We start from the raw sequence: 16,341 nt of genomic DNA on the forward strand, positions 1-16,341 counted from the left end.
GTCAGTTGGTCTATGTTAGCATCTTGGAGGCTAATGATAGATAGTCTATGGTGGAAAGACCTGAACAGAGCATGGAGCAGCTCTCTACAAATGCATTTTTTCATGTAGATTTCAAATGTTTGCTTTCATTCCCAAATGAAAATGTTATATCTCAAGGTACTAAATTTTTATCATTTTCCCATTTCTTGCTCTGGGCATTACTCAGGACAGATTCCACAAATGCTGAGTGTCTTATTAAAGAACAGACATTCTAGGGGAACAAAAGGGAGCATTGTGGGGAAGCAAAAGGTAGGCTTATATTTTTTTCCTTCTGCTTACCTCAGATTAGCCAGATTTCCCCATCGTGCATAAAGACAGATGTGTTTTTCATTTTATAGGACTATTTTGATCTAGTACCTCTTGCAGATAAAGCCAGTAGCCAAAACATAAGCAGAAGATTTAGGTAAAATCCCAGAACTTTTGCCTGCACGCTGACCAGCAGTTTGTGAACTGCTTAACGTCCCTGGATGTCAAATCGCTCATCTATGAAATATGATTGCAGTCATCACTGCAGATCAGAGTTCTGCAGCTGGCTACTGTGAGGATCGCAGGGTAAATGTTGCCTTCTGTGAAAGGGTCTTTGTTTTTAGTGTGGACATAAAGTTGGTCTCTTTAACTGATGATCCATCACACTTCATGCTGACCCCAGGGAGAGCTGTCTTCCCTTGTGGACACCTAACGCTAAAGTCCACATTGTAACCACTAGCTCAGAGATTGGGGGAAAGTGAGTGGCCACCCCTATTATTAGTATCCTCTCCCATATTTTCCCTGGGTTGGTTCCATAGTGGATTTTGGAGGAGTCACCGAATTTTGGGTGTTTGTGGAGTTTTGGAGTCATAGCCTGCTTTCTGCCATGAGAGCCAAAATTTGAAGTTATCAAATTGCTGCAATTTACTGTAACCAGTAATCTAAACGCTGCCTTGTTATAGCAGATAATGTGCTTTCTGTTGGGGAGTAATGATGCTGTGTGCATACATCATGTGTCAACAACTTCAGTGCATTGTAAATAACACTAGAAATGTATTCAGATGCAAACACCAGAAGATAGTGGCTTAAGAAAAGTGGAGCTCTTTTTTTTCTTTCCCACACACCAAGTCTGGTTATGGCTATCCATGGCTGGTGTGTAGGTGGTATCTCCTTTTTCTACCCTGTTAGTCTCAGCAGGAGGTCTCTGTTCTAATGGTCATTTCCTCATGGCAGCATGGTAGCTGGTGTACTTTGAGGTCTCATGTCCAAGTGCCAGACAGGTGGCAGGACTAAAGGCAAAAAGTAGAAGGGTGAAGACTTTTTCCTTTTCATTAAGGAAAAATAACTTTCCCCAGCAACTTGTGCCTACATCTCATGGGACAGAACTGTGCCACATGGCTATACTAGCTGCAAGGGAGTCTGGGAAATCAAGTGATTTTTTTTTTTAAAGGTTCTACAACCCAGGTAAAGGAGAAAGAGTTTGAAATAGGAAGGTTGGGGCAACCTAGTGTATCTTCATATATCACAATGCCTATAGTGTACTTCTACTAGTTTATGAATGATTAGGAAATAAGGAAGGGAGAGGGGGAGAAAGAGAATGCTGCATTATTCCAAGAAACTACCTCTTAATGTTGATCAGATTAAGCCATATTTCATGAGAACAGGCTCTGGTCCAGGTGCCTAGACAGGCTAGCTGGTCTCAAGGAAGCTCTTCAGTAAGGGTGATGTCTGCATCAGTAATCGCCTTATTGGTAGAATGGGCAAGTTGTCTAGGAGAGGTGCCAGTGAAACTATAGGTGTGGGCAGTGGGGGATCACTTCTACCAAAGGAAAATAATGATGAGGATGAGGATAAAAATGAGGAGGATTATGGTGTGGCAATGGCAAGTTTGCAAACTCTTAGTGGGCAGGGAACTGTCCTAGAGGCCTTGATCTCCTTGACTCCTTATAGCCACTCCATAGTTAGTTCCTTCTCTCTACCTCATGTAACAAAATTGGCAGAGCCAGAGTTGACACCATGCTTGTTTTTCCTCTGTCCTTAAAACGTTATCTGATACACACACCCATCATGGTGGTCAGGAAGCAGAGAGTAAAGGGAAGATCCGGGGAGGGAGATACACCCTCTAATGACCCGTATCTTCTGATCAGGCCCCACCTTCTAACTGCATATTTAACTATAGATTCCTCAGTTGATGTACTGATGAGTATTGTACCCCACGATCAAATCGCTGTCTAAAAGCCCAACCTCTGAACATATGAGGCTTTAGGGAGACATTCTAGATCTAAACTATAATGTGATTAAAACGGGGATATAGCTTTGATATACTTGTATATTTCAATTTTCTCTCTCTCCCTCCCTCCCTCTCCCCCACTCCCTCTCTGTCCCTGTCTCTCCCCTGATCCCTCCCCTCCTTGCTTTATGGTCCTGAGAGTTGAACCCAGTGCCTTTTGCATTCTAGACCAGAGCTCTACCACTGAGCCACATTCCCAGTCCTTCTCTTTTTAAATAGTGTGGTTGAGCTATAATTTACATACTGCATGACTCAACTATTTAAAATGTACAAATCAGTAGTTTTTAGTATATTCGTGAGTTATACAGCCATCATTAAAATTAGTTTTGGCCATTTTCACCACTGCGTACCTAGTAGTAGTCAGTCCCCCTTCCATCCCTCTCCCTCAGCCCCTGGCATGGCTAATCTACATCCTGTCTCTATGGGTTTGCTTATTCTGGACATTCCATTGATGGATCCATGTCATATGTGGATTTTTGAAATTTGGCTTTTACTTATCATGTTTTGAAGTTTCACCCAGGTTGTTGAATTTATCAGTATTTCATTCTTTTATTGGCAAATAATATTCCACTGTATGAATATACCAGCATATGGGTTTGGTGTTTTTTGTCCATTCAGCAGTCAGCTGACATTTAGGTTGTTTCCACTTTTTTGGCTATTGTGAAAACACTGCTGTGAGCAGCTATGCACAGGATTTTGTATGGGCTAATATTTATATTGCACTGGGGATTGTACCTGGCAGTAGAATTGCTGAGTCATACGGTAACCCTGTGTTTACAATTTGAAGACCTGCCACCTGTTGCAGGTGGAGGTAACGCCACCATTTCCCATTCCCACCAGCAGTGGCCAAATGTCCTCATCTCTCCACCTCTCTGTCAGCACTTGTCACTGTCTGTACTTTACACGACACCTGACCCAGTGGGCATGGAGTGGCAGCACAGTGTGGCCTGAATTTACATGCCCTTAATGGCTAATAATGTTGAGCATCTCTTCATGTGTTTATTGATCAGGGGAGTGTAGTAGACATCAATAGATCCCTCCGTTACTCCCACTTCCCTGAGTTCCCACTGGACCAGCAGCAGCAGCTTTGGGACTTGTTAGAAATGCAGATTTTGGGGCCCCACTGCTCACCTACTTGCTCAGAAACTCTGGGAGTGAGTCCATCCCTCGGAGTTTACTAAGTCATCCCAGAGCAGCTCAGCGTATCAAGCACTCAACTCTTGGTTTTTGTGCATTCGAGGCTAAGGCAGCAGGATTGCAAGTTCAAACCTAGCCTGGGTACCTTAGTGACTTAGCAAGACACTGTCTCAAAAAATAAGAAAAGGACTATAGACTGTCCACAAGCCCTGTTCATACTAAATAACCTGAATGTGAGGAAGCACCCACATCCACATGTTTGTGTATCTGGCTGATTTATACTGTACTTTGTCTCCCTTGCTGTCTGACTGTAGAAGCCACTCCCATACTCTGTCCAGACTCCTGCCCCTACACACTGGCCAGCCCCTCCCATGCAGGACCTGTGCCTCTGCTGTCCAGGTCACTTTGACGGGTGTAGACATCTCACAGGCTCAGGTGGCCAGGTGGTGGGCGGGTCTTGAAGGCAAAGGGCATCCACTATGAGGCAGTGGTCCCAGGGGCAGCTGAGAGAAGACTTTTCACAGAGGAGGTGGTTTCTCACTATGGACTGTGGGAGGGTCATCTCTTCAGAGGAGGGGTCAGAGTTCAACGTTACAGCTGTGTCTATTTCATGTCTGCCAGGCCTGCTTCTTCTCCATCTTCCTAACTGTCTGACCCAGAAGTGAATGCTGAGCATTCAATGGCTCTTTGAATGTGGAACCCTAAAATCATACCCTAGGCTTCCTGGGACCTTCTGGTTCTCCACACGTTCTTTTACACAAGTGTGTGTGCACATGCCTGTGTGTGTGAGAGAGAGAGATGGAGATTGAACACATAGTCTTGCACGTCCATGTTCTTAACTGAATATTTATACCTTTTAATTTCTGTTTTCTCCTGTACGTGCTCTGAAGATCCAAGAGAAGATGCTACCTGCCCTCACAATCTTTGCAGTCACTACTGTGGCCACACCCTGATCTCCCTGCTCCTCACCTGTGTCATTGTTTATCACCCTAAGTGCTGTGGATTTGTATAGAATCCCCAGTGCTGTGGATTGCTCTCTCCCCATCACACACACACACACACACACACACACACACACACCCAAGGTGATTATCCTAGAGCTCCTGGAAAACAAGAATCCCAATGTGAAGACCTATTTTAAGAGCGCCTCCGGCAAAAATTACTTTATTAGTCGGGAGCTCAATGGGAAAGGTAGTGCACATTGGAGAAAGTTAATGGACCTTTTCCAGAGGTGAGGGCAGAGTTCAGAGGAATTATTAAAAGAGATGTTTTTAACCCTTGGTCCCAAAGGAAGAGGGAGGAAATGTCCATGGAAGCTGGAAAGGAAGACTATACAGACAGTCTTCAGAAGGGGAAGGGGTTGGGTGGCTGAAGCAACCGTGTAGGGGAGGCCAGGGAAGAAGATAGGCCAACTAAATTCTACCCCACCTGTCTCTGGTCTCTTCTCAGGATTCTCCATCCCCAAGCCCAACCCTCAGGCAGAGGAGGCTGGTGGAGGTGGCTCTTATCCATAGGAAAGAGAAACAGATGGAGAATTTAGGAGGTGGATTTAGAGGGGCAAATCAAATATATTTGATCTACCCCATATGTTTTCTAAGTTTTACTTTTCTCAAACCTATGAATTTAATGTGGAGCAAATTTGTTTTTGTATCTGATGTGTAATTGGGACTTAATTTTAGTTTTCCTTATTATCTTCCATTGATTAGCTCCCTTTTTTCTATTGATATTGCCATAAATCAACTTCTATGTATGCATGTGTCTCTCTTTAATGTTCTGTGAGTTAAATTTGTCCTTGGTGGCTTCAATATTGTAGCTTTATAGTTAATATCTGGCGAGACAAATTATATTCTTTTTCAGGTGTTTTTAGACTATTCTTGCCTCCTTGTTTTTCTGTCTTAACTTTGAGTTAGTTTGAAAAGTTCCACAAAACAAAAGCCCTATCAGAATTTTGGCTGAAATGTTATTTAATATATAAATCTATATAAATTTAATATATAAATCTATATAACTTTATGGTACAGGGCCATTCATATCCATGAATATGGTATGCCTTTTTATTTGTGTCCTTTAATCATTAGTAAAATTTTATAATTTTCTGTATATAAGACATACACATCTTTAGTTAAATGTATAAGTACTGTAAATTTTCTAGTAGTTGTTGGTAGCATATAGAAATGCAATTGAATTTTTAAATATTGACCTCATATCCAGACTCATTGCTGTAAACTTCCTTATTTTTTCTAATAATTTATTTATGGTTTTACAGTGTAAACCATAGGAAACCATAGATTTTTTGGGTACATAGTCATATTATTTGGGAGTCATTTGCATTTTGTTTCTTCCTGGTTGATCTTTAAGCTTTTTATTTACTAATCCTGCTAGCTAAGACCTTTAGGATAATAATGTCAACAGTATTGATTATAGGCATTCTTACCTTGTTCTTGGTTTTAAAGGATGCGCTTCTAATACTTTTCAGTGAAGACTGATACTTGCTATTTGTGTTTGTAGATTAATTTTTAACAAGTTAAGATTTCCTTCTTTTTCTAATTTGCTAAAAGTTTTAAAAATCATATGGGTTTTGAACTTTAAAAATACTTTTCCTACCTCTCTTTTAACCTGTTGGCAGAATGAATTACATTTATTGATATTTTAGTGTTAAAATACATTTCCATTTCTGAAATAAACCCACCTTGGTCATGGTAGATTATGTTTTTTTACTTATTGCTGAATTTGGTTTTCTAATACTCTTGTTAGGAGTTCAGCTTCTATATTCATGGCCAAAGTGAACCCATAATTTTCCCTTCTGATAGTGTCCTTGTCTGATTTTAATATTTTTCTGGCCTCATAAAATTTTACTTTTTCCATTCTCTTGAAGAGTATGTGTAAGTCTGGGATGATGTATACCTTGAAATTTTAGTAGAGCTCACCTGTAAAACTGTCTAGGCCTATTTCATGTGAGAGTTATAGATGTGTAACTACTGCTTCAGTTGCTTTAGTGGAAACTCTGACTAGACCTAAAGGTATTTCTTTTTAAGTTTTCATAAATTATAATTTTCTAGGCATTTGTTCATGTTGTCTAAGTTTTTGGATTTATTAGCTTACCATCCTCAAGAATGGTTCCCTGTTATCTTTTAAATCTCTGCTTTAACTGTAGTTCTATCTCATTTCATTTACGATATTACTTCTTTATGCTTTCATTTTTTCTTTAGCAATGCTTCTGTGGATTTGTCTCTTCCTAGATTTTTTAAAGAACTACTTTCAGCTTTTAAAATCTTCTCTGTTGCAAATTTATTTTCTGTTTTATAGAGTTTTGTCCCTAACTTCAACCCAGGGCCTTGTACTTGCTAGACAAGCACTCTATCACAGAGCTACATCCTCAACCCTTTAAAAAACTTTTTAGTTGGACACTTACTCTCATAAATTTCAGCATTTCTCTTTATAACATAAGCACTGAAGATTATGCATTGACCCTTCTAGTATCATGTTCACGAATGTTCATGAGTTGTCCTAAGTAGTGTTTTCGTTACTGTTCCATTCCCAGTACTTTAAAATCTCCATTATTATGCTTTCTTTGTACCACAAGTTATACAAATACGTGTGTGTTAATTTCCAAATGTGTAGGAATTTTAATCTTTTCGCTGCATTATGATCAGAGACTTTGCTGTCTTGGAAATTAGTTCTTTGACTTAAGGGATTTGCTGTAAGGCCTGGTGCTGGGTCAGTCTTAGAAAACATTCTGTGTCTCTAGACAGGAATGAAGTTCCATATTGTTGGATATAGAGTCAAGTCTGTCAGAGCAAGCCTCTGGAAGAATGGGTCAGACCCTCTCCATCTCCACAGACTTTTGTCTAGGTGAATCTCTGTTGTGGCGAACAGCCCTGTGCCTTGAGGCCTCTGATGTCAGGGAGAGGAGATTTTTGGACTGGCCGTGGAGATGAGGTAGGGGGAGAGTCTGGGCTTGGCAAACAATGTGAATATTTTTGAAGGACAGCCAAGGAATGGCTCCCAAAGATGCGGTGGTGACAGTGTGACTGTGTGGTAATCGGCTGTGTGGTAAAGTAGGGTGGCAGAGGGGGAGGGCGGGCCATCTAGGGTTTTGCGCAAAACACGGTTGATGTAGCTGCTCACGGGAACCAGGCTAGGTTAGAGGTCCAGATGGGGGCCACATGGATCGAGGACCAGGAATGATCATGGGCAGGAGGAGCTGCAGTGAGGGCTGGGCTTCCGTGTGGGGGTCTGGCTGGTTATGTTCCCGGCTGCTGGGCTGGCGCCGTCAGGGAGAGAATCGGGGAATCATGAGCGTGTTCACCTGGGTGTACACATCGTGTGGTGGTGGCAGAGGAGGAAGGTGAGACCTGGGACAGTGGCAGGCAGTGTGGGGAAGGGTGAGAGTGACCGCGGTGGGCCATGAGGACTTAGGAAGAGGAGCAGCAGGGGGAGCTGGAATTATTGTGACTTCCGTGTTGGCCTGGAAGTCTCCTTCCCTGGGGAGTTACTGCAGACTTTATTGCACAAGCCAGGGCATTTCTAAGAGTGAAAGGGAGAGCCATAAACATATAAACCAGGGCAACAGGACTGAGAAATCCAGACACGTTTATGGGGTGGGGTGGGGGAGGGTCAGCCCAGGAGGGCCGAAGACGTACCAAAGGGCAGAGGAATCTTTTATTTGAGACTTAAAACAAAAAACAAACAAACAAACGCAAAGGAATTCCTGCGAGTCCGGTGGGGGAGCCAGACATGAGCCTGGGGGAGGAGAGGAGGCCCAGAGAGGCTCGGTGTAAAGAATAAGTCAGGAGCAGCTGGTGCCTGGGTCTGGGAAGTAGATGGGAAGGCTGGGCTGTGGAGCTGGAAGGCCAAGGAGATGATGGGCCACATGAACAGGAGGCTCGAGTAGCTGATCAGTCCGGGACCCCCAGAATGCTGCCGGGACTGGCTGGCCACTCCAATTCTGGGGTCCCCAGATACCTTGGGGCCTAGGACAGCCTGTCAGACACAGTATGTTTTAGCCTCCTCTTCTGATTTCTCTCCAAAAGCCTTTCTCCCTTGCCTGAGAGAAGCCACACGCACAGCTGTCCTCTGTGAACACGGGCATGTGGAGCCACAGAGCACTGTGGTCGGTAGCAAATCTGCAGGCACATTCAGATCCCTGGGGAAGAGATGGGCATGTCGGGGAGTCAAATGGAATGGAAGGCAATTTTGGTTTTTTCCAAGTGTAGGAGCCAACAGAGCTAGACCAAAAGTTACTAAATTTAACCTGGATTCGGGAAAGGAAGAGGTTACAGAGTGGTGTAACGAGTAATTAGACCCATCACTGAAAACCCGAGCGATCATTTGACAAAGTTTGTGTGTATCATTGTGACTGGGGAGAAATAAACTAGAATGAGTGTTTGAAAGGAGCCAATCCGTCAAGAAATCTGTCCCTTGGGCGCTGCCAGATGCGCTATAGGGTGCTGTGGTCTGGCCTACTGAGGAGAGACGGTGGGAGTATGTGCTGTGGAAGGCAGGACAGGGCCTGGTCCCCAGTGGGTGAGCAGACACAGCTCAGACTTCGCTCAGGTCTGCCCCCAGCACCCTCCTGGGAAGTCAGGCCACAGAGCGAAACAGGACTGTGAAGAGCCTGCTCCATGCTGCCTGACTGGCTTCTTTGGGGTGTTTGGATTTGTGCCCCCTGTCAAAGCCCCCAGAAAACCCTTTCAACGTGTGGTCTGCCCACCGCAGGGACCCAGATGCACCCAGGTGGCGAAATATGGCACATAGCGTTGGAGTTGGGATTCATGGTAGACACTCCAGTTGGCACAGTTGAACCCACTCCTCCAGCAACAGCAGGGTGAATTTACCGGTCATGCTCTAAAAAGGCGTGAGGTAGACACATGAGTTCTTTGCTGTGTGGTGGCTGACGGCTGTGCATGAAGAACAGCCACCATCTGAGAGCAGGTAGTGTGGGCCAGCCTCGCCTGTGGAGGGCATGTATTGTATCACAGCCATTGGGTATCGGAGATGCCAGCTGTCAGCTTGAGCAGGCATTAAACATACATCAGCTAGGATTTCACAGAACCAGATGAGCAGCTCCCTCATCGGAAGTGAATCTGTCTTTACAGACATGTGAACATAAGAGATGACAGACGACATGAATTTGTTCTGCAGAATCAGAAGTCCGGGGCTTAAAAAATGTTGCAACCTAGAATCAGACATAAAGTGCAGAATTTTTTTTTAGAAGTGTCTGTAAAAAGCAAGTGGCTAAGAAAGAAGCTTATTTCGGGGAACTGGAAATGAAGACACAAGGGATCTCACATGCGTGGAAGACGCCCATGTGTGGCGCTGTCACCTGGCACTGCCCTCTGTGCCCGCTGCCCTTTGGGTGCGGGCTTGGCCAGCAGGGGCTCTGTTTCACCTTGGCGTCCTTTGGCCTTGTCTAGGTTGGCTTATTTTCACCCCAGGACCACTGGTGAAGCAGTCATCCCTCAGTATCAGTGGGGAGTTGGTTCCAAGGCCCCCCATGAATCCCAGAAATCTGTAGATGTTCGAGTCACTCCAGTGGAACGGTGCAGTATTTGCGTAGAAGCTTCACACATTCTCCTGTGTGCTTTAAATCATCTCTGGGTGACTTATAATACCTGATACAATTAAGTGTTGTGTAAATAGTCGTTACACTGTTGTTTAGGGAATAACGACAAGGAAAAATGTCTGTACGTGTTCAGTGTAGACACAGCCATCGTAGGCTTAATTACATAGTATGCATCACCAGCCACACAATATATTTTCTCCTAAATATTTTCATTCCACATGGTTGAACCCACAGATCCAGAGGGCCGGCTATATACACTTTTTAAAAAATTGAAATGGATGGGCAAATTGGAATTGTTATCTAACTTTGCAAACAACTTGATTGCTGTCCATTTTTCCTTGTGAAGGGAGATGGACTCTCATTTCCGTATTTTAGGAAATAATATAAATAAAGCTACCCGATGGCAGCCTGCTGTGTGCCAGGCCCCGGCGAAGCATTTCATAAGCCCTGTGCCTCATTTATCCTCCCAGTAGCCTTGGGTGGAGGATATCAGTGTCCCCATTGTGTGCAGTGGGGGTTAAAGGCTAGAGAAGTGCAGGAACTCACCCACGGTCCCTTTTCAGTTGACCAGAGCTGGGATTTAGGCACAGGCACCTTGGCTCCAGGGTCAAGCTCAGCTGCTGAGTTGAGACAGTAGTGTCCCCTGTGGTCTGTGCAAGGCCATGACCAAGGGTCCCTTCCTTGCCACCTCCCTGCCTCGGTCTCATTCTTACCTCCTGTGTCCTACGTCTCTCTGCTTGGCCCCGTCTTTCCTTGGAGGACCAGCGAGGTGTCCTCTATACTCAGCCAGGTTCCCATTTGTATCTTTGGGTCCCCTTTGGCAAACTGTTGTGCCTGGCGAAGCCCTCTGAGCCCTGGGTGGGCAGGTGGCTGTGTTTGTGCTTCCTTCATCTCCCTCCATGGAGCTCAGGTCCTGGGTCCTCATGGGCCCCCTGTGTCTAGATTATTGCCTCATTCAAGCAACTCCACAAATACTTGTTGAGGGAATGGGTGAGGGGATGGGCAGGTGCCAGCAGAGACCGCTGGTGACTTGAGAGGATGAAGAAGGGATGCTGGAAGAAAGAGGAAAGAGTGATCCGCCTCGCCAGCAGTCAGGCAGGGCAGGCATTGCTGTCACGGAGGAGGCCACAGAGCACTAAGCGAGGCTCTGCCTCAATTCCAGAGACTGATGTGTGTGTTGTCTCCGTGAATCACAAGTGGAGCAGAGGGCAGAGAGAGAACAGCATGATCTGTTTTCTCTCATCTTCCTGTCAAAGAATTAGCTCTATGAATGAGTGCATCTGGAATTCCGCTTTGACTATGGAAGCTCTGCCTACCTCATTTATCGGCAGATGTTGTCCCAACCATTGACGCTGGCGTGAAACAACTGGCGAGAAGAGCTGAGAGTGGAAACTAAGGCCGTGAGGTGCAGAGGTGGCCGTGACCCTGTCTTTGGCCTCCTTAGCATATCAAGGAGTCCCAGGCACCGTTCTTAAAGAGCTAAGAAGAAAACAACTGCAGGACATCCTACTTTTAGTGGACAAGCAAGATATGTTTTGCAACCTAAGATGAGCATCCCTGTAACTGCCTTTTGGTGAAATCACGGCAACCGCCTCATCGGCAACTTCTTCCTGTTTTTTTCAAAGCTCATAGGACCGAATGCAAATTTTTATATTTTTTAAGCAAAACATGTATTGGTACATTTCAGATATACATAACGGTAACACTCATCCTAGGGAATTTGCACCTGTACATGACCTCTATCCTGCCTCTTCTTTTTTCTCATGTTCCCCCCTCCCTTCCTTATATGCAAAAGCTTTGTTTCCTTTTTTTTCCCCTTCTATTTTTACCTTTTTTTTTTGGAAGGAAGGGATAAGCATCTTTATTTTTCATTACTGGCACAGGCGTGAGTCACAGAGGCAGAACGAGTGTCTTGTCTGTTATGAGCTGGTGTTGAGAACCTGGGCCATTGATGCAGTAAGTTGCAGTTTCCCGTGTCTTACGACCCTTGGACTGCCCGTCTCAGAGCAGCGTGTTCACCAGGGCATCTGGTCAGCTAGCCTCCAAGGCCATTGCTCAGGACGGATGTCAGGATGAAAGGAAGCTGGCCTCACGGGTGTGTTTTCCAGCTCTCTTACCGTCCCTAATCGGGGGGTCAGGGGACACAGGCCATCTCCGAGAGCATTGCCACTTCCTTCCTGAGTTCTTCTTCCCTTTAAGGGGAACCACATGATGGGGAGGGACAGAGGAAGGGGAAGAGCCACCCAGAGCCATGAGTTGTTAGTAACTGCAGCTGCACGGCAGTACTGTGGTCTGCTTTCTGTCCTTGCTCCTGACTGAACCTTCTTCTTAGGCCTGCATGCATCCTGGGGACCCTGGTGCTGTAGTCCTCTGAGCGACATAGCAGATGAGGCAGTTTTAGGATAGAACACAGAATTTTTAAAAATTTAATTTAATTTAATTAATTTATTTATTTTGGTACTGGGGATCGAACCCAGGCCCTTGTGCTTGCAAAGCAGGTGGCGGAACCACTGAGCCAAATCCGTGGCCAGATTTGTTTTTTTTTTTTTGATGCCGGGGATCAAACTCAGGACTTTGCACTTGCAAAGCAGGCGGCAGAACCGGTGAGCTAAATCCCCTGTCCAAGAACACAGAGTTTTTAAAATGCTGGCAAAATATACATAACATAACGTTTCCCATTTCAAACATTTTTAAGCACATAGTTCCTTAGCAATTACATATATTCACGTTGGATGATCATCACCACCATCCGTCTGCAGGACTCTTTCTAAGCTGAAACTCTGTACCCTTTAAACACTAACTCCCTGTCCCTCTTCCTGTGGCCCCTGCCAGCCCCCATTCTGCTTTCTGTCTCTAAGGGTTCTAGGACCCCCACAGAAGTGGAATCCTACTGTGTTTGTCTTTTTGTAACTGGCTCACCTCACTCAGCACCATGTTCTCAAGGTTATTTGGATCAGAGTTTGTGTCACCATTTCCTTCCTCTTTAAGGCTGAGTAATGTTCCATTGCATACACATGTTTCGTTTAACCATTCAGCCATCACTGCTGGATCCTTGGTCTGCTTCCTCTCCCTGACGACTGTGAATAATGCTTCAGTGAGCTTGAGTGTGCAGACACTTTCAGCTCCTGTGCTCGTTTTTATCAGAGTTAGGAGATACTTGTTTTTAAAGTGGAAAGTTTGAAGATTAATTTCTCTAAAATGCCTTTTAATTTCCCTTAGGACAGCTACTCTCAGGTGAGGGTCTTTTAGATATTACTGTTTAAATTGCCAGCATTTCTTTCATAAGAACAAAGTCCATTTTAAAAAATCACATAGCCTCCTCCAACATGGCCTTGCTCTGCGAAGTAACCCCAAACGGCAGCCTAGCGCTGGTCTTGCTCTCTGAGGGCTTCTGCAGATGGGCCTCGCCGGCTTTCGTGGGTGGTCAGTGTAGGCTTGTTGTAGGTGGGGTGGTACAGCCTGCTTGCCCAGTGTACTGTACCCAGTCCACAGTGCCGAGGCTATGGATGTGCTTTACTGCGGGCATAGAGGTAGGCTTTGCTAAGAGCAAATCTGGGCTGATAACCAGAGCCTCTCTTCCCTGGCGAATTTTCCAGATTGGACCTTCTGAGGATGAGGCTACAGCCCTGTGTCTTCCACACTCAGAGAAAAGTAAGCTGCAAGCTTCCTCAAGATAGGAGAATCTGACCCCTGGCTGCCTGGAATCTGCAGGCATGTTCAGGAGGCTGCATGCTGGTGTAACATTTAAAATGGGTTGCTCATATTAAAACTCAGACAGCTCGCGCATAGCCCTAGCACTGGCTTTTCTGGAAGAGTTTAGGAGGCCTGCAGTCCGGCTTCCCGGAGTCTCCAGTGGCTCCTCTCCACGCTGTCATGGGATCCCCGTGTGGCTCTGTGAACATCCGGGTACATCTGCTAACCAGTGACCAAACATGTCACAGGGCAGCACTGTGAACCCATCCTCTGGCCAAATCACCTGCAGGGCAAGCAGTCTGGAGCATAGAGCCACGGCCCCTACCTGTGGTGAAGAGCTCAGCCCTGGGGACATGAGAGGTAAGGACAGCCTTCCTACCCCAGAGCTCCTCTGCCCGAGAAGTAAACCCTGTTTGCTTTACATCTGTTCAGCATGATTCCTGGTCCAATGGGGTCTGTTCCAGTGGAAGAAAGAAAGAATCCATCTGTGGTTTGCAACATAGAGTTAGAGGAAGATGCTCTTGGAGAATGGTTTAGAAGTTTAAGCAATTCAGCTTTTGTCTTCAAATCTAGACCATAAGTTCTTTAAGCCTTCATTGGGAAAGGGAGCAGGGAGGTCTGGGTACCTTATTTTATTGCCATTTTAAAAAAGTTTATTGCTAACATGCTTTAATAAAATTTTATTGGTAGTATGATTTCCCTAGCTGCCCAGCAGTGGTCCTCACAGAGCCTATAGTTTGGATATTCAATGTCCCTGAAAAGTCCATGTGTTAAAGGCTTGGTCCCCAGAGTGACACTACTGGAAGGTGACAGAACCTTTAATCAGTGGGGCCTAGTGATAAGCCAAAGAAAGAGACAAGAGAGGATGGGGCCAGGTTCCAGTGAGCCCTTCAAGGCCAGGCCCCCAAGGACCTAACTTACTCCCACTAGGCCCCACCTCCTGAAGGTTCCCCACCTTCCAGGACTGCCACACACAGGGGACCAAGCCTCAACATGCAGGTCTTTGGGGGACACTCATCCACACCTTAGCAATACATACTTGCATGTGTATTTGTTTCTCCACGTATTTCGAAAACTGAATTCACGCAGATATCTAATTCCAGTCCAACACCACCAGATTCTTCTGTTTTCCCCTTTTATGTGTCATTTTCTTTTCCAACATTGAGAGGTGTGGCTCCCCTTGATCTGTCGAGCTGTGGGGAGGCAATCTGCCATGTCTTCTGACTACCCCTTCCCTAGGGAGGGTGCCCTCTTCCTCCTGTTCGGACTTTATTCCCAGGTGTGCTGCTCTCATCAGGGGTCCTAGAGGTTCCCTGTTCCCCAGCATGGGTGCCTTCCCCACCTGCTGGGCTCCAGCACTGCCTTCCTCTGGGGTACCCCAGGTCCTCCCCTCCCCTCTTACCCCCTCACAGAAGCTATGCTCTTCCCCATGTGATAGTTTTAGGATGGACTCTTTCAGGAAGGAGATGCTTTATTTTTAAGTCAAAATATAACAAGAATGAATACTAAAGGGGGCCTGAGTTAGGAATCTGGTAAAATGACTAATTCCAGACAGCCATAAAAGAAACCTTTAACTGGTAAATAAGTTTGAATGGAGCGCTTCAAAGTAACGATCGTGGAGTTTTTCAGATAGATAGCTCTTTGTGGTCATTAAAAGCATAGGCCAAGGCCAAGTACACAAGTCAAGCATTCTCATCAGAAGCCAGACCATTTGCTTTGGCAACTGGAGAGAAGAGAAAATGAAGTCTACTAAGTAAAAATTAATGTTTTTATTTCAGGAATTTGTAGGAAGTTGAACAGCTTTAATTGCACAGTTTGGGTGGATACATGTTGAAGAAAGTAATTTTAGGGAACTGGGAAATTGTGCAATAATCTTAACTGGAGTCAAGATTGTAATTACTGCAATAACAGAATGTTTCTATGTGTATATGTGACTGAAATGGGAAGCAGTTTTTAAAAAGTGCTCTAAAAAAATAACAAAATGCCCCCCCGCTCTCTCTCTCCCCTTAATTATAAATACCACTATTGGCTAAATATAGGTTCAGTGACCATCTAAATTTGTAACTTTTTTCAGGTGGAAGTCACCAGCGCAATACAGAATTAATTTGGTGCGTAGGTTTTTATGGGCTCTAATTAGTTTTGTTTTTCCTAAGCAGGCCACCTGGGATCGATAGCATTATATAACTGAACTCAGACCATGACTTTAGACATAGACATTTCCAGAAAGGTACAGCCCTTGGAAGATGCCAGCCCTGAAGAAAGAGAAGCAGCTCCGGAAGCCAGCCACTGCAGCTGCAGAGGGGAAGAGGCTTGAAACATCTGTTTCTAGCCAAGGGCAGGCTTCACAATGATAAAGTGAATAGCTTTTTGCAAAGTCAGAAGCTTCATCTATGACCCATTCATTTCTGAGACCTTGAATTGTGACATTCTCTGGCTGCTTATCAGCTGTTCCCCCGGAGGCAGGGTTTAAGCTGTGTGGCCCAAGGCAGTGGTGTGACACTGTGTGTATTTTGTTTGTTTTGTTTTGTTTTGTTTCTTGTGGGTTGACCAAAGTATGCACTCAGCTCTTCCTCCCCTTCCAGACTCCAGTACTATGCACTTGCACCTGTGTCTGCAGTCACGTCCACTGTAGAGTGGGCGGATGGACCTT

The 16,341-nt window shown here is 45.1% G+C and overlaps 1 protein-coding gene across 1 annotated transcript in view; it reads left to right on the forward strand.

Annotated features, from left to right (window-relative positions):
- The first annotated feature begins 1,762 nt into the window (after positions 1 to 1,762).
- Pcsk6 (proprotein convertase subtilisin/kexin type 6) overlaps positions 1,763 to 16,341 on the forward strand; it is a 144,021-nt gene continuing 129,442 nt past the window's right edge. The window contains exon 1 of the mRNA XM_010611088.1: positions 1,763 to 1,888. Coding sequence (XP_010609390.1) covers positions 1,763 to 1,888 — 126 coding nt within the window. The remainder of the gene's footprint in view (positions 1,889 to 16,341) is intronic.

Source organism: Fukomys damarensis, unplaced genomic scaffold, assembly GCF_012274545.1.
Source record: "Fukomys damarensis isolate Sample0158 unplaced genomic scaffold, DMR_v1.0_HiC HiC_scaffold_7, whole genome shotgun sequence".
In the NCBI taxonomy this organism is placed as follows: Eukaryota; Metazoa; Chordata; class Mammalia; order Rodentia; family Bathyergidae; genus Fukomys; species Fukomys damarensis.